Source organism: Eumetopias jubatus, unplaced genomic scaffold (genome assembly GCF_037043125.1).
Source record: "Eumetopias jubatus isolate StellerSeaLion01/CBP00866 unplaced genomic scaffold, mEumJub1_p1.0 scaffold_94, whole genome shotgun sequence".
In the NCBI taxonomy this organism is placed as follows: domain Eukaryota; kingdom Metazoa; phylum Chordata; class Mammalia; order Carnivora; family Otariidae; genus Eumetopias; species Eumetopias jubatus.
The window spans coordinates 416,853-443,007 of record NW_028274900.1 but is presented as its reverse complement, the minus strand read 5'-3'; the positions used below and the strand labels follow the sequence as shown (position 1 = coordinate 443,007).

The following is a 26,155-nucleotide window of genomic DNA, read 5'->3' as shown; positions in this document are numbered from 1 at the left end:
GAATTGGGGAGGTTGAGTGGGCCAGAGTTGATTATTGAGATAAGGGAAATGAAAGGGAAAAGGAACCTGGAGTCCTTCAGCAGTTCTGGCTCAGGTGACAGGTGGTCCCAAGGAGTGTTTCCTCCTCCTTGAGAAAGAGTAGATTTCTCTGTTTTGTTTTGTCTGGCACCGGAAGACGAGGAAGGGGGAATGTTACCCTCCCTTGTATATATTCATGTAGAGGGGATCTGTGATGAGTCTGAGGTAGGATCGTCTGCAGGCAACAGAATACACTGGTCTCAAGCCCAGGACAGAGGTCCAGATTCCTAGAAGAGACTTGAATGTTCCCCTCCACGTGCCCAGCGTTGGGAGAGTGCAGCCAGTGAGGATCTTGGTGCCATCCCTTGCCATCCACGGTGTGTCAGGAAGAGGTGGATGGGGCGCCTGGATGGCTTCCTCAGTGGGCATCCGACTCTTTGTCTCAGCTCGGGTCTTGATTTTGGGGTCATGGGTTTAGACCCCACATTGGGCTCCGCACCCCAAAAAAGAGGTTAAAGATGTCCCAAAATGAAAAATTTGCGGGGAGATTCAGATAAAACGGTATCTGTGCCATTTCCCACAGATGACAATTTACAGGAAAAAGCTTTGATTACTTTTGATAGAACTTCTCATTAAAATGACTTTTCTTTTGCTCAGATTAAGATCTACACATACGCCTCAGTCAGGCAGGAGTGTGTGAGCCCTTTTGGGCGGCTGCGTTCCCTGGGGAGCGCTGCAGGCGCAGGGCCTGGCTCAGCCGGGAGCCCGAGTGCCGCCCAGCGCCACTGCACCGTCGTATCACAGGACAGTCTGAATGCAGCAGGCAGCGGGTGGGCTGAGTGGGGTCCTGGCCCCACCGTGGCACTGAGGGAAATAGGCCTCCTGTTTCTCCAGGGCTCGGGTTCCCTCCTCCGACATTTCCCGGCGGTGAGGTGAGGCCAGGTGGGACTGTTTGGTCAGGAAGGAGCCCCCAGGAGGCGCCTGCTCCCCGGTCAGCCTTGTGCTCGGCTGCGGCGCCCCTTCTTGACACTCCTGACGCTGCGCAGAGTCCAGGGGCTCCGTTTCGGTGTGTGTGACAGCGAGGGCCACCGTGGCCTTCTTGTTCACGTGACTGTCTAAAATGGCAGACAGCTTTTCCACTTCATTTGAAATGGATCTCTTGATCACAAAATCACAGTTGGTCAGTTAGCAATAAAATGAGCTTAAGAGAACTGGTATCCATTACCTTTTGATCTATCTCTGTAATTCTCAAAATGGTAGGCTTAATGTTTTCTTGTTCATAGGTCATGTTACTGTAAAGTACTTTACTAGACGTGCGGAGGTCTAAATTTTAAAATTCTATAAATTAGCACATTACTAAGTATAGTGATGATAATTATACTTACTCTGTCAACTTAGTGTTTGAGGTTTGAGCTTCTAGAGATTTTTAACATTAAAAAGCAAACTATATGAACATTTGACCAAAATATACAATGTGTGTAAACTCAAGCTTCTGCTTCCTGTGTGGTATTTCAGTCTTAGTTGAAGATACATTTTCTATGATAGTTTTCACCTGTAAAGTGAACTTGTGTTTTATTTTTCCTTGAAGATTATCCGCATTCTCTGTTCACTGGCCTTGAGGGTGTGTGCCGTCAGCCAAAAATAGTCCACTGACGTTTATTTGTGACTCAGTATTTCGTGAAATAACAAATTCTTACAGCTATGTGACAATAGCAGTGGTTTTATTAAGCCCTAACCGTTCATGATTTGAAGAGAGCACCGCAGATGAACCCAGAAGGTGCTCCTTGGGTTTCCACTCCGCCCCAAGCCCAGCAGCACCCTGTGAACTCTTGAAAACTTCCTGCCTGCCTGTGGAAGTCTGTGTACTTGTCAATTAAAACTCTTCTTTCTGACCCTCAGAGTTCTTAGGATTTTTAAGATGTGAGCTTTATGGACAAATAGCTCATTATGATTATTTTAATTTTCTTTAACTTACCTACAAATTGGACTCTCTCCACTGACTCTGAGTCCTCCACGTTGCTTCTCAAGGGTGCGTTTCTTAGTAGGTAGATCTGTATGAATTGCCGTGTTGGTCATAATGAGTGACTGTCAACAGCTTCCCTGCATTGTGTAGGTATATCACATACCACATCTGCTCTTTTCTTGACAAAATCCAATCAGGCACAGATTTTTTTCTAGAATTGGAAGCATATCTGAATGGTCTTGAGTCTGAATGTGAACGAGAGCAAAGCTGGTTGTGTGTGAAGTTGGGAGCAGAGTGAGCACGTCCGTAAGCCCCGCAGGGAGCTGAGTGCCGCTGGGGTCACAGAGGAGCCCTTCATCCGTTGCCCTGACTGTGAAACCCACATTCTGCACCATGGTCTGGCCCCTGCCACGTCTGATCCCACCTCCTGCCACTCTCCCCCGCTGTGCTTCTGCTCAGGCCACACCACCGCCCCAGTCCTCAGGGAGGTCCCTGCTCGGGAGCCTGGTATTGTGAGGGGCCTAGTCTTCCCAGGATGTGTTCGGTCCGGCATTCATCGTCCCAGGAGAGCATCCTGTTTGTTCTTGTAAAATGAGCGGATCAAGGTCATGATGCATTTTGAATATCTGTTCCGAGTGGGATGCTGCCTAAACCCCTTACACACGCACCCTCTCCTTTGTGTCTGAGCGGGGGTACTTAACGCACATCCACCTTCTCCTCCCACATCTGCCTCCGCACGCCCCACTGGAGGACCAGGATGAGGAGCCTGTTTACTGTCGCCTACAAACATGATAAGGGGCCTCAAAAGGTTTGTTGGCTTAAGTGTCAACAAATTCATTTATTTTAAAGTCTGAAATACAGTATTACCTATTTAGTTCCCGTGAGGTTAAAGATAATACGCCTGTATGGAAAACGTGAGTTTGAACATATCGTGTAGGTTTGGACCCTGCTAACGATTGTAATGAACCGGTTTTGTTTGGCAGTTTGCGTGTGAACTTGGACATGGGCAAAGCCGCATATGGATGGAAGATCATGAAGGACGAGAGCATCCCCGGCACGGTTGTGCGGACCAGCACCATCCCAGAGGAGCTGGGGCGCCTGGTGTACTTGCTCACGGACAAAACAGGTACTGCTCCTGGTTCATGTTTGCCTTTGCGTGCTCGCCGGCGTCCAGGGCAGGGTGACGATGGTGTGCATGTGCCTGTGTGCGCTCACCGGCATCCAGTGCAGGGTGACCCTGGCGCGTCTGTGTGTGCATGCATGTGTGCGTGCGTGCATGTGTAGCGGCGTATTGAAGTCATTCAAATTTAGGATTTTCCAGACTCCGCTGAACACTGGCACACAACTAACCTTCACCTTTGAATAAACACAGTATCATTAGAATTAGCAAAATGTTAAATCCTTAGAGATTTAAATGACATGTTTATATATTTTTGATTCTCTGCTGCCATAGCGTTCTTTGTTTTATTAGTGCGGCTTCTGGAGAGGAAATACTGCTTGCCTGTTTATTACAGGATGATACTTGTGAGCTGTTGGAAGAATGTAACACGATGTGTGTGGGTTTGGTCTTTTGACAGTAATGTTCTCCTGAAGAGCCTTCCAAGTGACTATCCCACCCTCAGGTCCCTGCCCCAAATTTTATTTGCCCTTATTCCATCAAAGAATCCTTGTCAATCCTTAACATAATAAATAAAACATAAACTGAATCCAGTGAAAATCCTAGCAACAGGTGAAATCCCTTCCTGATTTCTTCATTCATAGTTTAAATTCCTGGTAACTCTTGGGGCACCTGGTGGCTCAGTCCCTTGCCCATTGACTCTTGATCTCAGCTCCGGTCATGGTCTTAGGGTCGTGAGATCAAGCCCCGTGTTGGGCTCTGTGCTCAGTGGGGGAATCTGCTTGAGATTCTCCCTCCCTCCGCCTCTCTCCTCAGTCACATATGCTCTCTCTTTAAAATAAATAAGTCTTAAAAAATATCTCATAGTAATTCTTAGTGAACTAGAACTAAGGATACTTGTATAATATGATAAAATGTGTCTCAAGTAAAATTCAACATTATTTTTAATAAAATACTAGAAAAAGCTTAGTCTGGAAAGAGAGAAATCTAACCGCCCTATTAACATGTTTCATTCTGGCCGTTGCAGTAAGACAAGAACTAGAAATAAGCTCTCTGCCTGAAAGATGGAGCAAATATTTGTAGATGAAATAATGAACCAAGGGAATCAACTGCTAAGAGTACGAACCAATGAAGTGTCAGGTCACAGGTCAGAATAATAAAGTAGCTCCCTGCGTGTCAAGTGGACGGAAGAGGGAAGGCCCCACTCGTGGTAGCGCAAGCACGTGTGAAACACGTGGGCATACCGACGTGAGGGGAGTGAAGGGCGTGTGTGAGGATGATCAGACCTTACAGAGAAACGTGAAGGAAGACGTAAACCAGTGAAGGGACAGACTGCAGTCTCCAGCGCAAGGTCCCCAGCGCGAAGATACGGGATTGCGTAGAGCCTGCCTTCACGATGAAGTGATAGGTTTACTGCAGTTCCAGTCAAAATCCAGTTGCCTGTGGCACGTGGTTTTGTTTTGTTTTTTAATTTAGAGTGGGTTTTTTTGTTTTTATTTAAGTAATCTCTATCCCCAGCGTGGGGCTCAAACCCACAACCCTGAGATCAGGCGTCACACACTCCACTGACTGAGCCAGCCGGGCACCCCAGCGGCATTTGGTTGTGGTCAGGGTTGGTCATTATGGCACGTCGGGGGCTGTCCCGTCAGGTGATGCTCGTAAGTCCGAAGAACTCCAAAGTAACGAGGAGCTCAGACTCAAGAAGGTAGGCTGCGAAAATGCCATCAGATTTCTCCCTTCCCATCCTCACTGAGCCGACAGGAAAAGATCCAGAGAATAAAGTGTGGGAGACACGCAGGCGTGCCTCCGCAGAGGTTGAGTTATTTCTGGGAGACAGGTGGGACTATTTTGATGGAGAAGCTGGAGTGAAGCAAACCCAAACTCAAAAAGATTCCTGAAGTGACCCCACAGAAGAGCGTCCTGGGGAATCTGTGAGTTTACAGCACACAGGTCTGTGGGGGGCGGCACGGGAGGCTGTCAGGCTGCCCACCGGCGGCAGGAAAAGCCCAGCTATGCTCAGCCCTGCACTCAGCAGCCTGGACCTTGTGCATAAATACAATCGGAAACCAGGAACAGCAGCATGCACTCGGAGTCCCGCACAAACAGGCACGCTGTGCCCCAAGTGCACAGATCTGTGCGTGTTCACAGAGAAGCCCAACGGAGCCCTGAGGCAAGGGTGCCACATGACAGAAGGACTTAGTCACACCTGCAAATTCAGTGTCAGAATTAAACTACATTTCCACATACCAGCAACAGTGGGGGCACTTAATTCCAAAAAGGCCAATTAGAATAGCAGCAAAATGTATAAAGTAATTAGAAATAAATCCAAGCAGAACTTGTGTAAAGCCTGCATGGATATAAGTTTGAAGACCTGAGCAGGAGCTAAGCGAGAGGGTGGGCATCTCAGTGCCACACCCCGTGTGGAAAAGTCCGACCTGTCTGAGGCGCACACTGCCCCAGGACCTTGTCTGCACCATTGGTGGGAGCGTTACCTGGTGGCCACCGCTCTGTCCGAACGGACGAGCCCCGACAGCCTGCGCACCGCGGTGCCCCTCTGGCTCCTGCTCCCCAAGGAGACACGTGCGCACGCGCAGCAGGAGACAAGCCCAGGGATGTCCATGGCATCATCTTGGACAACAAAACCAGACTGAACATAACAAAAGCGGTTATCAGTACAATGCATAAATTGTGGAGTGTTTGCAGTTGAATGCTAACTAGCAATGACGGTGTCACGGTTTAATGTTGAACCCAGAAAGGTCTGGGGCCTTCCCCTCTCGGAATTCTGTGCTCCCCTCCTGCCCTGTGTGTGAGGTGCGCGGCGTGCTTATCCGGGGAGCAGGTGCGGGCTGGGCTGTCCTGTCTGCAGCCCACCTGCTCTCGTGGCCACTGAAATCTGCATGTAACACAGCTAAGTGTGGTGCCTGTGATTTCACGTCGGTTCGCAAACGAGAAGCATATGTCAGCACACAGTATGCTTGAGAGTGACTGGTTCTCTCTCCTCTTCCCGTGTCTCTGGATGTGTGATATCAGCAAGGGAAGAAGGATTTTGTGACATCATTTCTTCTTAAAATGCTAACTTTTTAGTATGCATTTTAAATGGTGATGGGGTCATCATTCTCCTTTGTTTCATCATAGCTCCTCCATTTGTCTTTGAATTCTGAGTTCCATCCAGGATAAGGAAGAGTGGTTTTGCCCAGAGTCATAAAGTAAAACCCCATTTTCCTCATGTCTCACTCTGCTGCTTTCACAAAGCAAAAATAAATAATCTGGGCTTCTGAGATTTAAAAAGAATTACAGAACATTATATAAAATATGTGAGTGAGAGAATTTTACACATTTCATTTTCCAAAAGGCCTTTTTGTTCCAGAAGTCACTGAAGGGACCCTCTGTCACCACTTCCTAGTGTTGGAGCCACATGGAGTTTTAAACATTTTTAGTGTTTTTAAAAATTTTTGGTCTTGAGCTTTTTCAGACCCTTTCTCCGTAATCGGAAGGTGAACGCCACCCACGGCACATCAGGCGAGCCACACGCTGTGCCAGCCCTGTGCCTGTCCTCGCCCTGGGGCCATGGGGCCGCGGGCACTTGCCCTTCACGGGTCCTCCTCCCTGAGGGCACTCAGGAGGGAGTGTTGCCTTGGCTGCTTCTAAAGGCCACACGGACCAAATCGCAGGAGAAGGACATCGAGGACGAGTTGTGTAATTGTCACCACACTGCCAGCACGTAGTAGGACTAGTCTAGAAACCAGCTTCTCACACAGATGGAGGCCGCCGGCACACGGGGGTTGGGCCCTCACCTCTGGGCAGCGGGCGGCCTCCGGGGACCCCCAAGCCTCCGAGCAGAGCCATGCGTTGTCTGCCGGGAGGGCTGCATGGCTCGAACTTGCGCTCACCTGCCCTGCCGGGGGGTCCGGCGCAGCTGTGTATCTGTTGTTACTGGGAAGCGTCGTCCGGCAGGGACTGAAGTAACTGTGCTCTGTGTTGTAGTAGTCTCGTCGTGTGACTGATTCAGGTCCTCTGCAGTTGGCCGGGGCCCAGTGGTCACTATGGTGGGCTCCACCATCGCAGAGGGTCTGACGGGGGTGGTGGTTTGGCAGAGGGTAGAGAACTTGGGGTGTAAGACCGTATGCAGACATCATCTGCTTAATCGAATGAGCTGCTGTGTGAGGAGCCTTTCGCTGCTGACCTGCCCATAAGGCGGTCCTCGGTGTGATCGTGATCGGGCTTGTGCCTCATCAATACGCTTTCTGACAAGAAGCGTCCATCACGCGGCCTCTCGTTTGCCCCAGCAGAACAGAGAACGAAGTGTCCCGCAATTGCATTACAGTTTCCTTCTTGTGGTCAAGAAAGCGGTGTGGTGTAATTAGGTTTGATTGGGGTGCACGTTTCCGGTAAGATCTGAAATGAATGATGTTGCCATAGTGACGCATGTGGCCAGCAGTGCGTGAAACATGAAGCAGTTCATTCGACAAGAGCAGACATCTGTTAGCTGCCAGGGTGCAGAGCATGTTGACACTGCCCAGAAATGGTGGACGTGCCGTGATAACTGAGCAGACGGCGCTGGCATGCTAGGGCAGGTCGTCTGCACCGAGTCCGCTGGGGAGCCCCCATCTCTACGCCGGCTGCTCCTGAGAGCGGTGCTGCGGAGGGCTCGGAAATCCTAAAACTTCGCTCCGGCTGCAGCCTGTTAGAGCGAGCCGCGAATTCCTTTGTTGGGAATCTTTATGCTCCTGTATGACAGAGCATTCCCAAACCACGCCCTGAGACAGGTCATTTAGGATGCGCACCGTGTCGATAGCACCCGTTACCTGGCTTGGCCGTGCGGTTTGCACCCGGCTCGTGTCAGCTCCCAAGGCCGCATCCTCTGCAGCGGGAAGCGCCGTGTCCACAGTGGCAGGGGCAGCGGACCATGGCGTGCGTGCCTCGCCGGGGAGACCTGGAGCTGGGGGTTATGTCCCGTAAGCCAGGGGCCCTGTAAGCTGGGGCCAGGCACAGGCTCTCTGGCCTGCAGACGACAGCTGGGGCCTCTGGCGCCAACACACCTGCAGGGTCTGGCACTGTGCATGACCGGAGCGCGCACTTGTGTGTGTGCTGGGCTGTTCACCCCAGGTGAGGCACTTGATGCAGGCAGTGGTTGAACAGAGGCCTATTGTACTGGGAACCGCGGTCTTCTGAGAAAGCCTCATTTACAGCAAATACAGATTAACAAAGAATATGGCCACAGTCTGCAGGGTATTAGAAGTTGTGTTTCCATCCCTCATTGCTTCGTGGTAAAGTCTGAGTAGCTTTGTGTTGATCTCACGTGATCATTGCTCACGGCCTGGAGCCTGCGCTGGAAGTCCATGGGGTTGGGTGGGTGGCCTGTCCCCAGTGTGCCGCGGGCAGACTTCCCTTTGTTTCTGTGTGGTTGCCACGCCCTGGCTGTCCCACGCACGAGCTGCGGTGTGGCCGCGCCACCCGCCAAACACTGGGTCAGAACACTTTGCAGCTGCGTCTCCAGCAACGTGTCCTCTGCCTGCCTGTGAATCGTCTCCGTCGCTGCCCTGAGACGTGTTCCTGCAGGACTTTGTCCTTAGAAATTGAGTTCCCCTCTACCTGCTTTGCTGCTCGTCCTCCAGAGCCCTCTGCCTTATTAAGGAGCTACAGCATTTTCCTTCTTCAGGAATCACAAAACACGCTTTTTGTCCAAAGACATTTTCCGTCCCTGGCGCTCTCCTAACGGCCAGGTCGCGGGGAAGCCTTCTGGTGGCGTCTGCCCATCCCTATCATGAAGCTTCAGACTTGGGACATACTAACAGTTGAATTAAGATGACAAAAATTGTATGACCTATCAATTGATTGAAATCATGAAAATTGTTTAAGATTTGAAAAGCGGTTTTGCATTACTGACTCTTTTAGTAACTGGCTTAACCTTAGACGCCCCTGCTGTACAAGAGGGTGTAGAAAGTCTCAAACTCGCCCTGACTTTCCTGCTCAGCGTTTTACAGGGTCTGCTGTGAAATAGAAACATCATTGAAAGTTAAAAAGATCCTTCCAGGATTCACCTTAGTATGTTGGAAGATACGCGCCCCTACATAAAGGAGCGTCTGCATCCATAACCCAGTCTCTCACCCAGCGAGATGCAGATGCATTCATCCAAATGGCAAAATAACTGAGCCAAAAATTTCATCGTTTATTTGATGAAATGATAGTCATTTGTTTGAATATGTCTGTTATAACCTCCATAAAACGTGATTTATCAGCAACTAGGACGAGGGTACCAGATGCAGCATTTGACTCGGACGGCAGGCCACTGGGGCAGGTCGCGCCAGCGTTGGGCACAACCACCGTGTGCTGTCAGTGCGGTCCGAGCTCCCTCACAAGGCCACCTGGTGCACAGCAGCAGCCCCCTTGCTTCCCTGCCCTCGCTCAGCCCTCGGTGACCCCTGGTCGACCGTATGCCTCAGCCGGTCTGCCTGTGCTGGACTTCTCCCAGGAGTGGAAGCTCACACCGTGTGGCCTTCTGTGTCTGGCTTCATTTGCTCAGCAGACTCTTTCCAGGTTCACCCGCACTGTCGCGTGTCTCAGTACCTGACTGCTTTCTATTGCAGGCGATACTCCGTCATGTGGATAGACCACATTTCATTTCCATCTCAGTTGAGGGACATTAGTGTAGGTTTTCCTGTTTCTGTTTGGAAGAATGCTGCTATGAGCAAGGTTCTAGCCAGGGCGGGTAGGCAAGAAGAGAAAGGCATCCATGCTATAAAGGGGAGTGAAGCTAGTTGTGTGTGACATGGTCTTCAAACAGAAAATCATAAGGAGGGGTGCCTGGGTGACTCAGTCGTTAAATGTCTGCCTTTGGCTCAGGTCATGGTCCCGGGGTCCTGGGATCAAGCCCCTGCTCCCCAGGAAGCCTGCTTCTCCCTCTCCCACTCCCCCTGCTTGTGTTACCTCTCTCACTGTGTCTCTCTCTGTCAAATAAATAAAATCTTTAAAAAAAGAAAATCATAAGGAATCCCCTAAAATCTGTTAGAAGCAATAAATGAATTTAGTAAGGTTTGAGATACAAGATGAATATACAAAAATGAATTGTATTTCTATACGCTAGCAACGAACTATCCAAAAATAGAATTAAGAACACAATTCTGTTTATGATGGCATCAAAAAAATGAAATCAGTATTTTATAGTGTTAAGATGGCAATAGGATTCCCCAAATTGATTTACAGATTCTACACGATTCCTCTCAACATCCCAGCTGCCTTCTTTGGAGAAATTGACAAGCTGATCCTAGAATTCCTGTGGAAATGCAGGGAGGTTGGGCGCCCAGAGTGGTGTAAACAATCTTGGGACAAGAGCAAATGGAAGGACTCCACAGTTCCTCATCCCAGAGCCTGCCACCAGGCTGCAGGGATCAAGACAGGATGGTGCTGGTGTGAGGACAGACCTTGAGATCGAGGGGGTGGCATCCACAGTCCGGACATCAGTCCCTAGCTGGACACTCAGACGACTTCCAATAAGGCTGCCAGGACGGTGTGCCAGGAGGAACTAAAGCCTGACGCTGCCGGTCGACTGGATTCCAGCACGGGTGCCGCCATCCTCACTGGGGAGGACCAGCCCCTTCAACTGACAGGCAGGGAGAGCAGGACGTCCACATACAGAAGAATGAAGGGGGACCCCTACCTCACACCACACACAAAAACTAGCTCCAGATGGATCACAGACCTACATTGAAGACCTAAAATGATCATTTTTTTTAAACTGCTGAGTTTTCAGAAACTACTCTAAACTTGTCTTTTGTTTCATTCTCTTTGGCTCCATGAAGCACCAGAATAAAGAACTTCTAGGTATCTATCTTAATAGAAAGCTTTATAGGGCACCTGGGTGGCTCAGTTGGTTAAGCGACTGCCTTCAGCTCAGGTCATGATCCTGGAGTCCCGGGATCGAGTCCCACATCGGGCTCCCTGCTCAGCGGGGAGTCTGCTTCTCCCTCTGACCTTCCTTCCTCTCGTGCTCTCTCTCTACCATTCGCTCTCAATAAATAAATAAATAAATAAATAATCTTTATAAAAAAATAAAATAAAAATCTTTATAAACATAACCCAAAAAATAAAAAATAAATGTAAACAAAGCCCAAAAGAAGAAAGAAATAGTTTAAATCTGGATATGTTATCTTTTAATTATTTTAAACTAAATTTTTAAATGCAACAGTGTATTTACTATTTTAGCATGTGCTTGTATGTGTCTATGGGAACTCTGTGGCCTCCCATAATTTCAAGGGGTCTTTGTGCATTACTCTAGAGAGTTCTCCAAACGGCAGCAGGAAGCAAACGTAACTGCGTAGTTGGAGTTTTCATCTCAGAACTTAAAATGCTATCACCAGGCTGACTGAGGACAGTGAGCTAAAGCAGTGTATTAAGGTAGCAGTCACTCGGGGCACCTGGGTGGCTCAGTTGGTTAAGCGACTGCCTTCGGCTCAGGTCATGATCCTGGAGTCCTGGGATCGAGTCCCGCATCGGGCTCCCTGCTCAGCGAGGAGCCTGCTTCTCCCTCTAACCCTCCCCCCCTCATGTACTCTCTCTCTCTCATTCTTGCTCTCTCAAATAAATAAATCTTTAAAAATAAATAAATAAAAAATAAAATAAAATAGCAGTCACTCTACAGCTCCAGATTTGCTGTCTAGAAACAGTCTGTGATCGGAGCAGTAATCATGATGTGCCTTTGGTTTTGGAAAATACTTGCTGTCCACATGGAGTATTGCATTTGGGAATGCCAGAATGCTCGTCTTCAGTAGTCTCGGGAGCAAGATGCTCTGAGTAAACCATCTACCATGTGACTCAGAGAGATGCCACCCTCAAGCTGTGGTGGGTTAATGGGCATAGGACCTGATCGTTGGCACAGGAAGAGGCGGGCGGATGTGCCTCTGACAGAGGGGCTCTGCCTCTGCACAGAGTGTCTGCAGAGCCCAGAGGCCCATCAGCACCCAAGTCCAGACCGTAGGGAACACACTGGAGCAAGTTCATTTACAAGGAAGAACGAGAGAGCAGAGAAGACTGTGGCCTTGGGCTCAGGAGGCTTCACCTGGACCCACACTCAAGCAAACAGTGTAGAAACACAACGGGAACCAGGCCTGGCCTTGGTATTTGATGCTGAGGAGCTCCTGCTGTTTGTTGCTGTGATAACATGGGGGTTACATTTATTGTAGCAGCCCCTTCTGTTGTTAATAGCTGACACGCTCAGGCAGGAAGTGGCAGGTCCCAGGAGCGTGGCCCTGAGGTGGTCCTTGCTGATGTGAGGCCTCCATTCGCCACTTTACATGATGCCATTCTGTCCGCTTTGGGGTACGTTGGACATTTCCCTTAAGAAACGCAGACGGGTTGGGACAGAAAACACATTGCCGGAAGTCAGTTCCTGGCACTTCTTGTTCTCACATTTGTAGTTGAAATTTCTTGCATGTTCTGCTTTATCCCCGCAGTCGGTACACCTGTGTACACGCATGTGCACATGCACACGTACGCACACACAGCACTGTGAGAGCGATGCTCCAGCACGCGCCCCGAGGGTGTCCCGGGTGCGTTTGCACACAGTCGGGCGTCTGGCCATAAGACATTCTAAGTCAGCGTTGTTCTCCTGAGGTCAGCTCCCATACTAGAGCAGCATCCGTGTGCCGGCGCCTGGTTGTCCTCGGGACCTCCCGGCGGGACCAGCTCCTCGTCAGCCCCTCCAGGGAAGCCGCATGAGCATGGAAGTCTGTAGACCTTCCTCTCCACAAACCCGCCCAGGTTCCCCTTGCTTCTCTCCGGCCCACCGAGGCAGAGGTGCAGAGGGGCTCACACCTGAGGGCAGGATGAGGTACGTGTCTGAAGAACCGTCAGCCACACCTCCCACACACAACCCCGTCGTGTCTCAGGTGCGCTTCCCGCCGCAGCGCGGCTTCCTGCTCGCACTCCGAGGCTGCCTCGTGGCGTTGACCGCCAGCCGTTAATAACTCCGTGCGTGGCTCCAAAAACCAGTTCAGGGGGACACGTGGTTTTTCTCTAAACATATTGTCATCTGCTTTTAAAAATATTCGCGTATTCCTAAATCCGTGTTAAGTACCACAAGTAACAATAGTCTGCAAAGTCAGGAAATTAAAAAAAGAAAAAAAAACAGTTTTTCCAACAGATCCAGTTTTCAGGACAGGAGGGTATTACGTAACAAAGCGTCTTCTGCTTTTTTGTTCAGTGCTTTCCAGCCTTGGGCTCTAGCTAGAAAACTTTTTCATCTGGTTGAGAAACAGTAATGTAATTGTTTCCGTTTCTGTCCTTTGGTGTCAGCATCCTGTATCTTTCTGCCAAACCTCCCCTTCCTCTTTATTTATTCATTTATAATTAAAATCAGTTAGCATATAACATATTAGTTTCAGAAGTACAGGTCAGTGATCTGTCAGTCTCATATTACACCCAGTGCACGTTACATCACGTGCCCTCCTTACTGCCCATCACCCAGTTACCCCATCCCCCACTTACCCGTCTCCCCTCCAGCAACCCTCAACTTGTTTCCTAGAGGTAAGAGGTTTGTCTTATGGTTTGTCTCCCTCTCTGGTTTCATCTTGTTTGATTTTTTTCCCTCTCTTCCCCTATGATTCTCTGCCTTGTTTCTTAAGTTCCTCGTTTCAGTGAGATCATATGATAACTGTCTTTCTCTGATTGACTTATTTCGCTCAGTATAATGCCCTCTAGTTCCAACCACATTGATGTAAATGTTCAGTATTCATCCTTTCTGATGGCTGAGTCATATTCCATTGTGTATATGGACCACGTCTTCTTTATCCATTCGTCTGTCGATGGACATTTGGGCTCTGTCTACAGTTTGGCTATTGTGGACATTGCTGCTATAAACATTGAGGGTCAGGTGCCCCTTCTTTTCACTACATCTGTATCTTTGGGGTAAATACCCCAAAGTATTTGGGGTATTTAGTAATTGGGTAAATACCCAATTGCTGGGTTGTAAGGTAGCTCTATTTTCAACATCTTGAACCTCCATACTGTTTTCCAGAGTGACTGCCCCAGCTTTGCATTCTCACCAACAGTGTAGGAGGGTTCCCCTTTCTCCACATCCTTGCCAACATTTGGGACGTTAAAATATGTGATATTACACTTAGCTTAATGAAGGACGAGATGTAGCTAAATCAGGTGCTTAGGCATATTTTGCCTTGATAAAACTAAAGTGTCATTCAATCATTATACTTAGTACTATATTTAATTCCATGAACCTTAGAATTACTTCCTAATCTTGCCGTTGGGAAGCAGAGGTTCATGACCTGACAGAGTCAGCACGTGCATGAAGAGCAGAGGCATCCCCAGTGTCAGGTGCCCGAGCTTACAGACGCCAGAGGCCATGCGTGCTGCCGTGCTCCACGTATCAATGTCTCCTCCGGCGTGAGGAGGAGGTCTCCTGCAGTACTGCTTTAGGAGAATCTTTGGTGCTGGAGAGGCCAGTGTGACCCCGGGTCCTGGAGAAGACGCAGGAGAACGCAGTCCGACCTGTGCCCTCTGCGCACGTCCTGTTCATTCCTGTGTCTTCGGTGAAGTGTCGTAGCAGGTTTCTTCCAGTGGCTGGTTGTCTGCTGCGTGCGGTACTGATGCAGCCAAGGGGTCTGGGTTTCTTTGTCATACTTTTTACTTCGATGCACTTTTGTATTCCTTACGTCGTGCGGACTGTGAACTCGTGGTAAGCGTGTGTTCGCCCCCGCCTTTGTTCACATGCTGTCTGGGTTTGTGAGTTGGGCATGCCCACACCCTCTCCCAGACAGGCTGGCTGTGACTTGGGACGGCTCGCTCACGCTGGGTCATGGGGACGTGCTTGTTGGACAGCAGTATCATGTCACCGCCTTGGCAATGGAGGCAATCGTGTGTTTCAATTCCGTTTTCCATGATGAGTGGAGAGTGTGGGAGGAGGACACGCTGATACCAAGCGTGAAATAAACATAGTTCTCATACACACGGTACAGTTGAGGTGATCATGGAAGTGCGTTTGAAAGGGAGCGAGGTCAAGCAGCCATCACTGAGCTTTGTCTCTTCGGTGTCTTGGCCCTGATCCAGTTGACAGCATACTCAATGGTGAAGGGAAAGAATCAACGTGAGGGGGACCGATTGCTGGAAGCGTGGTGTCTTAACACCGAGGCACAGGAGTGTGGGGTTTACGTTCCTCTTAATTCTCTGAAGCTGATCCTTCCTTTTCCCACACTCCAGATATTGCGTGGAACCACCATTGCCTTGTGTAGAGACCAGCTCTCTCCCCGGGCACTCTGGTCCAGGTGATAAGGGGCTGTGACTTGGGTATCAGGATTTAAAATCCCCCAGGTGGTGAGTGGGCAGCAGTGCTCAGGGTCTGCTGGGATGCACACAGTCAGACACAGAGCCACTGCCCAGCCTGAACGCAGCATCCCCACCCTGTTGATCTGAGGCCGTGGAGCAGGAGACCTAATCTCATGGGCACCTTGGAGGTCCTACCCACTCTGCTGCCTTGATGTAAAATACATGCAATCTTCAAAGAAAAACTATTCATTTAAAACCAAAATGTTTTATTATAACAGTGTGTAGTCTCAAGACTTCTTAAGAACGTGAGCATTTGCAAGGTATATATGGATAGGGGCACCTGGGTGGCTCAGTTGGTTAAGCGACTGCCTTCGGCTCGGGTCATGATCCTGGAGTCCCGGGATCGAGTCCCGCATCGGGCTCCCTGCTCGGCGAGGGGACTGCTTCTCCCTCTGACCCTCCCCGCTCTCCTGTACTCTCTCTCTCTCTCATTCTCACTCTCTCAAAATAAATAAGTAAATCTTTTTTAAAAAAAAGGTATATATGGATAGTAGAATTTACATAAGGAGACCAGTATAAATGTAAATTTATCACTAGGTAAGTAAATGTGTAACTGTCAAATCTTAACATAATTTAGGGCAAGTGCCTCTGAACAGTTCTGTGATTCTGAGCTGATGCCAGTCGACGGCCTTGCTGAGCACCCAATGTGGGCGGAAGGCATCCTGGTCAGTATAACGTGTGGGTCACTGGCATGGCCCTATATGTAAATTCAAACTGTACTCTCCGAAATCTCATCTTTAAGAATCTACCCCACATAAATAATGGTTTTGTAGCTGCATTTTTTGGTGATAACAAAAAATTTTAAACCATCTGAGTATCCGTGTTTGGGAGGAAGATCCAGCAGAACCTTGTGTACCATACTGGGTTTATGGTATACCCCCTAAAAATAACGTGGAATACCCCTGTGTGTAGTCATGTGAAAAAATAGTTTATAAATGCATACTTGTCTCTACCAGTGGAAAAGTTGGAAGAGGTTATATACCTAAACTAGGTGATCCCAGGGTGTGAGAGGGTACAACAAGTATTTACAACTTTTAATATAAATGAAGGCCTCCAATTCCAGAACGATGGAGTGGATGTTCTTCTCCCTGTCTGTCCTGCTGAGCACACCACACACCTGACGTGCTATGTGCAGCGCACACAAGAAGACCGTGAGCGGGGAGGGAGGAAGGCAGGCTCGCCCCATCAGGAGGACCAGCAGTCAGTTCCCTGGTGTTCCGCTTCGTGCCCAGACTGGGGCCTGGAGAAGCCAGCGATGCAGAAATGCCAGTGGGCACAGACAGGCTGAGAAGAGCTGCTCTCTGTGACCGAAGGAGCAGCCTGGCAAGACGGGAACACTCATGCTTCCATTCCAGCCGTTGGAGAAAGCACAGCACAGGTGGCCCCATGATGATGTGATGGACGGAGGAGTTACCACGGCGGTGGCCATCCCATGGCCACATGTAAGTGTGTCCAGTCAGCGCATGGTGCAGCAGCAGCTTGCACAGTGTTCCCTGTCCATTTGTGCTCAGCAAAGGCCCCACCCTCTGTCTCCGAAGACCAAGTGGGGACCCTAGACTTCCAACCTCTCCTGGCTGTCCAGATGACCCAGCTCCCAGGCCAGCATGGAGTCTAAGAAGGCCAAGGGTCGGACTTTCATGTCTGCTGGGCGGGCAGCCTGGACGGCCATTGTCACAAACAGAATCAGCGCGGTGAAGAACTGATGGGTCGTGCCAGACTAGGGGTGGGCGAGGGCGTGGATGTGGCCACGGATGCAGGTGAGGACCATGTTGGTGCAGATGGGACGCCTCTGCATCTTGATGGCCATGCTGGCCGTGCAGATCCACACATGACGGTGACGTGAAGCTGATATGCTGCGCGGTGCCGGGCACTGGTCTGATACTGCGCTACTCGACATAGGGACGGCCAGTGGGGTGCCAGGCAGGGGATGCGGGCAGCCCCCTGTGCCGCTGTGGAATCCAGAATTGCTGCAGGAGAAGTCAGAAGAGAGGCCAGCAGCCCTTACTCAGGAGGCTGGCGGACACGAGAAAGGCCTATGGTAGGCATGCCACCCAGGGGGAGGAATCACACATTTCCTTGTGAGGTAGCAGTTTTTTCTTTAAACTAGAGTAGTTTCTTATGAAATGCATATGTTTCTTATTTTTTCCTATCATTTCATTGAGATTCCTGGTAGTTGCTATTTTCTAAACTGGAGAGCTCTAATTCTGTAATCGTCTAGCATTTCAGGGGCCTGGCAGGTCCCAGCAGCCGTGAAGTGCGCTGCCCAGCTGACATTTCATGTAGACGGTGGACATTGCTGGTTGTGTTTGAGGGAGGGAGGAGAATGAAGGGTCCTTATTCTAGGAAGGTGGCACCAGTCAGGAGGTCAGAAGCCATTCCCGAGTCTCGCAAGTCGGGATGAGCGGTGAGGGCCCCAGAGTACATGTAGCCGCGGCAGAGCCCCCGCACCACACCTGTGCGGCTGGTGTGAGGAGGTCTGAGGGTTGGCAGAAAGGACGGAGCATGATGAGGGCGGCGTGTGGGGCAGCTCCGTCACCCGCCTCCGCCTGCGTGCCTGTGGACCCCCTCGCCAGCCTCAGCCGGTGTTTCACGGTGAGGGGGTGGGCGGCAGGGGGGCGGCAGTGCCCGCAGTCAGGCGCTCAGGGGGCGCTCCGGCAGGGGCGGGTGCTGCTGGTCAGGGGGCGTGCGGGCCAGGTGGCGGAAGGGGAGGCCAAGGCTGTGCGTCCACAGGGTAGAACAACCATCCTAGAGGAAGAGTGGGTGGAGCTGGGCACCATGAGATCTGGGAATGGTGACACCTTAGACCCTAGAATGTCTGCAAAGCCAGAGAATCCTAACAGTGTGGCCCCAGCACGACACACACACAGACCAGGGGAACAGAAAAAACCGCACCCGTAAATGGGCAACTAAGGCAGGACGAGGAGGGCAAGAGCGGACAGTGTCCTCGCACGTGGTGCCACAAGAGCTGGACAGCAGCGTGCGGAAGAAGGAAACCGGCCCTTTGTCCCGCACCACACAAGATGAACCCAGGACTGAAGACCAGAAACCAGAGGTTCCAGAGGAGAACACGGGCAGTAATCTCTTTGACATCGGCCTTATCAACATTTATTTGGAACTGTCTCTCCAGGGAAGGGCAACAAAAGCTAAAATAAACAGACAGGATTCCATCAAATGGGATTTCATCAGACTACAAAGCCTCTTCAGAGCCAAGGAAACCCATCAACAAAATGAAAAAGGAACCTATTGAATGGGAGCAGATATTTTCAAGTCATCCATCCTGTAAGGGGTTAATATCCAAAAACATATGAAGAACTTAGACAACTTAGTATCAAACAATTAAAACGCCCCAGTTTAAAAATAGGCAGAGTATCTGAAAGGACATTTTTTCAAAGAATACCTGTAGACACATGAAAAGATGCACAACATCACTAATCGTGGGAGAAATACAAATCAAAACTACGATGATACATCTCCTTCACACAGGTCACAGTGGCTAAAATCAACAGGTGTCGGCAAGGATGCAGAGAAAGGGGAACCGCCGTGCACGGCTGGTGGGAACGCAAGCGGGCGCAGCCCCTCTGGAAAACGGTGTGGAGGTTCCTCAAGACATTAAAAGGAATCACCATGTGATCCAGCAATCGCACTTCTGGGTGTTTATCCAAACAAAATGAACACTAATTCACAAAGATACACACCACCCCTATGTTTGCAGCATTATTTACAACATCTGAGATCTGGAAACATCCCAAGCATCCATCCGTAGATGAATGGATACGGGAGAGGTGGTAGAGACCTATGTTACTCAGCCATAAAAATGAAATCTTGCCATTTTTGACAAAAAGAATGGACCTAGAGGGTATGATGCTCAGTGAAATGAGTCCGAGAAAGCCAAAGTTGCAGAATCCAAATAACCAAACACAAGAGAAACAGACTCAAAGACATGGAGACAAATGGGTGGTTGCCAGAGGGGAGGGGGCGGAGGAGGGGGGAGAGCCGCAAACCTCCGGTTATCAAATGAGTCCCGGGGATGTACAGTACCGCATGGGGAGTGTGGCTGGTGATACTGTACTAGGGCCGTGCGGTGACAGATGGCGACCGCACTTAGACGGGGAGCATTTTGTATAAAAATAGCGAACCGCTGCCGTGTACACCTGAAACAGATAGTGTATGTCAGCCTTCAGTTTTCACAAAAAAGAAACACGGAAGTGATCCACCCAGTTCCAGCAACAGCACTGTGAGACGGTGGGTCTTCGCACTGGGTGAACTGGGCGCATCCCCGTTCCATCCCCGCGGATCCCGCGGTGTGAGCCAGTGAGCAGGGCAGAGCACCCTTCGCTTAGGGTCTTTTGCCACTTGCGTTCAGTGGTTTACAAACCTAAAGAAATAGTAGTTTATTCTTGGTAGGAACTGTGCAGGCGTAGTATTCTTATTTTTGCCATACGTGTAAAATTGTTAGTAATAAAAAGGTTGAAAAGCATTATTTATTGTCATCGTATTTATAAACTGCCTCATACCACAGCCCACCATAGATTAGAAGCCTCACATTCAGTGTATGTCAGAGGAAAAAGTGTCTACAGGAAATTCTTTAATGATGTCAATCTGATAAGTAAGATATTTTTTTTTAAATAATAAATTTTCAGGGAACTGCTCATTTGGGCACACGTAACAGAGGTGAGCTTGGTGCTTATTCTAACAGGAATTAATGTACAATTTCATTAGCTTTTGATGATAGGTAACTATCGTCTTCATCTCAAATCTTTGATGTAAATAATTTCTAGAACTTCCTTATTTCATTTGGAAGCTGAATTGTTTTTAATTACATTCTTTAAACTATTTTAATTAATTCTGCTTTACTTAATGAGGATGACATAACCAGGAAACCCTTTTAAACTGTACTTCTCACATAATTTTGATTTCAGGAAACTTAGGTGCCATTTAATTGAGGTACTAAACGGGCTAAATAGAATTTTGAAAAAGCAAAATTTCTAAAACTGATCAGCATCCCTGAGAAGAGCTGCTCTTTGAAATTTATGAGACCCTAATGTATGTATTCTATCCATTCTTGTAAGAAGGTTATTCAAAACAGTCTCTGAAACAGTGTTATGAAATACGGATTTTCCTTCATGTTAACGTAGCCTTCCTGTCCTGTAGTGGGAGTTCTGAGCTATTTTGTTTTGAACACCAATGTGTATGGAGTCATGGATAGATGTGAAAACACTTTTTATTATATCTTCCACATCACATGTGCCAAAGAAAACAGAAGTTAGTTAATATTTTATGGGTGCCTTGTAACCGTGTGGAAAGCCCAGCTTCTAACTGACTGGGGATAGGATTGTTCATACCCACATTGATAATTACATCAGTCAGTGGGTGATCCTTCTGTGAGCTGTGAGGTAAGTGCAGAAAAGCCCGGGGGCCTACATGACCGCACTTTTCGTTACCGTACCTGACGCCCATGCTCACAGGTGTTCACACTTCCCCAGGTTGCTTTACTTCTAGAAAACCCAGTAAGCAAAAATCCTATGTGCGTATTGTGTGTGCATTTTTATATTAAGTGATACACATACACAATGTTTAGGGTTTTCAGAGTCATGAAGATGTGTAACATTGTGAATTTATGTGTCACTTTTAATGAAAATTCACCGTTTTTGAAATAATGTTAACGTCTTGCTGCCTTTCGTGATGTTACTTCACTGTATTTGGCAGACCCAAGACATCTCATAAAATTGACCTGTGCGTGCTCCTCTCTTAACTGACTTCCTTACACACCAGGGGTGAAGCACTTCCTCATGCTCAAGCACACGTGAGTGCCTGGCCTACATGGACTGGCTGTCCCCAGGAGTGAGCCCTGGCCATCTGGAGGGACGTGAGCACCTCCAGGCAGCTCACCGGGCAGAAGCCCAGCTAAAGAGAACGTGCCTCCCTGCTTACTGACCTTTCTGTTGCTCCACATGATGCAAGTGGTGCTAAGGGTTAAATGCATCTGTTTCTGTTCAATTAAAAATACTTAATTTTTCAAAATTGGGTGTTTTTTTTAAAAAACTGGTAGGCACGCTTATTTGGGACTAGTTGATGTCTTTCTCAGGCAGTGTTCTAGAGTATAATTACAAAGGTAGTGACTCTGTTTTCCAGTTTCACGCCTGTCTCTTTCAGAACAGGCAGAAGTTATATTTGTACCAAACAATGCATCTGAACTGAAAGACAGAGGCCACACTTTCTTCAGGTAGTTAGAGCCCTTCACGTTATCGCGCTCTTCCGGAGGGATCTGGGAGGGACACTTGTCCTCAGTGGGGAAGGACATTCCTAGCTGCTGGAATTACAGAGCAGAGCATTCTCACTGCCGAGGGGCGCCCCGCTATGAGAGCTCGGCCCGTGGAGGTCCACGTACGGGATGGGGAGTCCTGGTCCCGTTGATGAGCTTTCCTCTGTGACCTGGTCTTTGTTGCAGGAACCCTCACCCAGAACGAGATGGTGTTTAAGAGGCTGCACCTGGGGACTGTGTCTTATGGAGCAGACACGATGGAGGAGATCCAGAGCCACCTCAGGAATCCATACTCACAGGTAAGCTCATTGGCATCCGCACGGGAGCTGCCTGCAAAAGTGCCTGGCTCTGTCGAACCAGCCTGAACCCACTGTATCCGCTGATCTGGAAATCGGCAAACATCTTTGAATGTCCTAAAACACTCAGTTCTAATTTATAAATCAAGAGGCAGTTTTTGAACCAATTTTATTTTATTTTTTTTATTTTTTATAAAGATTTTATTTATTTATTTATTTATTTATTTATTTATTTATTTGATAGAGATAGAGGGAGAGCACAAGCAGGGGGAGGGAGAAGCAGGCTCCCCGCCGAGGAAGGAGCCCGATGTAGGGCTCGCTCCCAGGACCCTGGGATCATGACCTGAGCCAAAGGCAGCCACTTAACCGACTGAGCCACTGAACAATTTTGAATAAGCATTTCTATATTGTAAAATAATAGAAAGGATATAATGACCTTAAACCATTTATTCATATTAAATAATTTTCTTAGTGAAATATTCCAAAAGATTACTCAGGATAGGTAGTATTTTTAAGACTATTAAGTAGAATACTGCATCACAGGTGTTTCTTACCAGTTCCTCTGGGTTTCTTCATAATTAGTAAGACTTTCTCATATTTTCTTGCCTTTTCCATAAACAGAAGTAGACACACGGGATCGTGAGCCCCGTGTCCCTGTCATTCGGCCTCAGCAGCTGTCCATGCACCGCAGACCTGGTTCCCTCCGTAGCCCTCTCCTCCTTCACCATATCACTGTGAAGTGAAACTCAAATGTCATGTTATTTCATCTGCAAATACATCGTCTGTGTCTGGATCAGATAAGGACTCCTTGGGTGGAGGCAGGGGGCGTATATCCTAAGTCTTGGCCTTTCCCTGGAGCTTCAGGAGCTCTCTGAAGTTGCAGGGACAGGAAATACACAGCCTAGTAGCCACAGTGTTTGCCAGAGACTTGGTAGGCCGTGCGCTCTGCAAGTGCGTCTGTGGCCCGGGAAGGTCCTGACACGCCAGATCCTGACATGGGGCCCACAGGGCCACGTGTTCCCACAGATGACAGGGTGTGGGGCAGGCAGACACAGGCCACTCTGCAAAGGTCAGTTTAGGCCGCAGAGGTCCCCTAGCCTGTTCTCAGGTAGCGTTCGTGTTGCACTCATTTGAATTCACTGATTCTGGGTAACCAAACCTTGCAAGCCCAGGGTGTCTAAGATGCTGCACACACAAGGCTGTGGTTTGAACCCAGTGCCAGCCATCACTTCCCTAGGCTGCTTTTCTGCCTCTCTGCTGGCCTATTGTGAGGTTCGGGCACCCCCGTTGTAACAGGCCAGCATATATCAGGTGCAAACGTGCCATCACCCGCCCCCCAGGGAAGCGGGGCCTCGCATGTACACAGACCACTGCCGCCTCGAGGCTCCCACGGGCCGTCTGGCAGCGGCGCCCCCAGAGGCTGTAGGCCCTGTGTATTGATGGTCATACTTCTGACTTGACTTCCACAGACGGGGCTGAGCCACACACGCCCTGAACAGTTTCTGCTCTGACCGAATTCAGGTGTACTGTCTGCCTTACATTCAGTTTGTGAAAACCTCTTTCTTCTGTAATGTTTACCAGAACGGCGTATACTTTACTTTTCAAGACGCTGTCAAAAGAAAAGTATCTAATGCATATGTGTTTATTGGATGTAATGATCACTTACACAAGCACACATATACTTAAAACCAAGCCCTTTCTTCAGTTGGATGTCACTCAGTGCAATACAGAGCATTTTGTAACCTAGAACATTTATTAACAGAAGGAAAATCTAAAAAGGAGAAGGAATAGGTCTTCCCTTCTCCTGGTAATCTAGGTCTAGGTCGAAACAGTACCAGGTAAAATCTGTTTTTAAAAAATAAATTTACATTATGCATGAATATGATTTTAATAGCTCCAAATAAGCTGTTTTCTAGAAAATTTAGAAACAGAAAGGATGAGTCAGTGTATAAAAATAGCAGATATTTAATACTTATTTCCACGGAGGAGGTCTTTTAAAAATCTTTTTTCGAAGCTGTCTGTTGGTTGGCTGGTTAGATAGTACTCTTTTGTAAAATTGATTTTATTACTGAGATTCTGTCTTTTTATTAAGATGATAATAGTCTACCAGGTCCACTGCAATGTAACATGAATCTTTCATAATCTGATTATATTTCCCCTCTGGAAGCATTTGGTGATGGAGGGCATAATCTTTAATGGCATTTGTGTGAAATGAAATTCTACAGCCATCGATAAACAGAGTCCTAAGGGGAGTCAGCCGTGTTGCGTGCCGCTCTCCCTTTGCCGTGCAAGCAGCAGGCGGGTGGGAGGCGAGCGCAGGGGAGAGGCAGTGCCAGCTGCTGAGCTGCACGAGCAAACCCTTCATTAGACAGCACTGTGACTTCACGGGCAGAGAAGTCACGGCTCGGTGGCTCTGCATGCCCCGTCCAAAAGCGAGAGCCTGGCTTTCTCAGGAGGGCCGTCACAAGTGGCCATGAAGGTAACCGAGGAGCCTCTGTGGTCCTGCTCCACCTCCCCCTGGAGCGGGGGGGAATGGCCACTCCACTGACGGAGGCGAGCGCCCTCGAATGCAGCCTGGTGCAGGGGGAGCCAAATGGAGGGAGCGGGGAGTCACGTCTGGAGCGCAAGAGTCTGAAATAGGAGGTGAGGATCAGTTTTCGTCAGATGCCGGGGTTACTGTCATGCACAAAACTAGCTCTTAATACAGAGGCTGTGACAGGCTGGATTCCTTTATTGTATTAAAGGAAGATTCGTAAGTATTTTTTCCTGCTTTTAGCTTTAGTCCACTTCAGGTACAGCACTTTTTAACGAAACATGAAAGCAGTTAGGAGCATATGGCTCTGGTTTGCTCTTTAACTCACCCCATCTTTACAAGGAGAACAAACATGACTTATTACGGACTTAGCAAGCCAATGCTATGGATCAAGTGAATGTAGAAAAGGAAAACCCTCCGACTCTAAGTACTGCAACAGTTTGGTAGCCGTGCCGACCAGGAGACGCGAGTGCTTACGGCGCTAGCACGGACACGTCACGTGAGCGAGCCCGTTCCCTAAGAGCTGCTTGTCTCATCCCTCACTGATGCACTCATAAAAATCACACGTGCTGGTAACTCCAGTATCAACTACGTTGTCTCTTTAATTTTGTGACGTTCGTATTTTATCAGATGCAGTCTCAAGCTAGCGGGAATGCTACCAGTTCAACACCACCAAGAAAGGCCCAGTCCTCAGCTCCCAAAGTGAGAAAAAGTGTTAGCAGTCGAGTCCACGAAGCTGTGAAGGCCATTGCGCTGTGCCACAACGTGACCCCCGTGTATGAGCCTCGAGCCGGCGTGATCGCGGAGGCCGAGTACGCAGAGGCGGACCAGGACTTCAGCGACGGGAACCGCACCTACCAGGCCGCCAGCCCTGACAAGGTCAGTTGGGGCCTCTTAGAGGATCTCAGATACAAACCTGCCTCAGAGGCACAAGAATTCGTTCTTCCAGGGGCATGAATGCAAGGGGAGCTTTATTATCGTGTCTAATGGTGCCTTAGCTCCAGGCCTGAAGGCCACATGGCTCTCTGGGATTCGTGCATTTGGTCCTGGTGTGTCCACTTACCCCAGAAAGCCTAAGAGTTGAGTTACTGGAAAACACATGAGAAAAATCAGAGTTTTACTGATTTGTAAACTGATTTGTGACCGAGTCAGATCTTAATAAAGCTGCTGGCGCCTAGACTGTTCCTCCCTCATCATCCCATCTTCTTACTTCCACATGAATTGTCAGGCTTACGTGTTAAATTTCCAGGTTTGTTCGTTTGTTTGGGCAGAATTTAGCTATAGCATATCTATTTCAAAAGAGAATTGGGCTATAAATCATTTCAAAAATCTTCAGAAGACAGAAACAGTAAAATCTTCAATGTGGCAAATTAGTCATTTCTGACCTTACATCATTTTTTTACTTTTTTTTTTTAAAGATTTTATTTATTTGTTTTTGTCAGAGAGAGACAGAGCACAAGCAGGGGGAGCAGCAGAGAGGAGAAGCAGACTCCCTGCTGAGCGGAGAGCTCGATCCCAGGACCCTGGGATCATGATCTGAGCCAAAGTCAGACACTTAACCGACTGAGCCACCCAGACGCCCCCATTTTTTTTATTTTTAGATTGATAAAAGTCATTGTTAAATTAATTTGCC

The 26,155-nt window shown here is 48.7% G+C and overlaps 1 protein-coding gene across 1 annotated transcript; it reads left to right on the top strand.

The window, feature by feature from the left end:
• Positions 1–2,976: 2,976 nt before the first annotated feature.
• Positions 2,977–25,521, top strand: LOC148161673 (putative phospholipid-transporting ATPase IIB). The gene is made up of 3 exons (XM_088020649.1): positions 2,977–3,107; positions 21,880–21,992; positions 25,153–25,521. Exons 1-3 carry the CDS (start codon positions 2,984–2,986, stop codon positions 25,477–25,479), a joined length of 564 nt encoding a protein of 187 aa, XP_087876775.1. The 5' UTR covers positions 2,977–2,983; the 3' UTR covers positions 25,480–25,521.
• Positions 25,522–26,155: the final 634 nt, after the last annotated feature.

Bases quoted from the DNA above. Each gene is read 5' to 3' on its own strand.
- LOC148161673 (XM_088020649.1), top strand. From the start codon at position 2,984: ATGGGCAAAGCCGCATATGGATGGAAGATCATGAAGGACGAGAGCATC. The intron at 3,108-21,879 runs GTACTGCTCCTG...TCTTTGTTGCAG, and splicing joins CTTGCTCACGGACAAAACAG to GAACCCTCACCCAGAACGAG. The intron at 21,993-25,152 runs GTAAGCTCATTG...GTATTTTATCAG, and splicing joins TCAGGAATCCATACTCACAG to ATGCAGTCTCAAGCTAGCGG.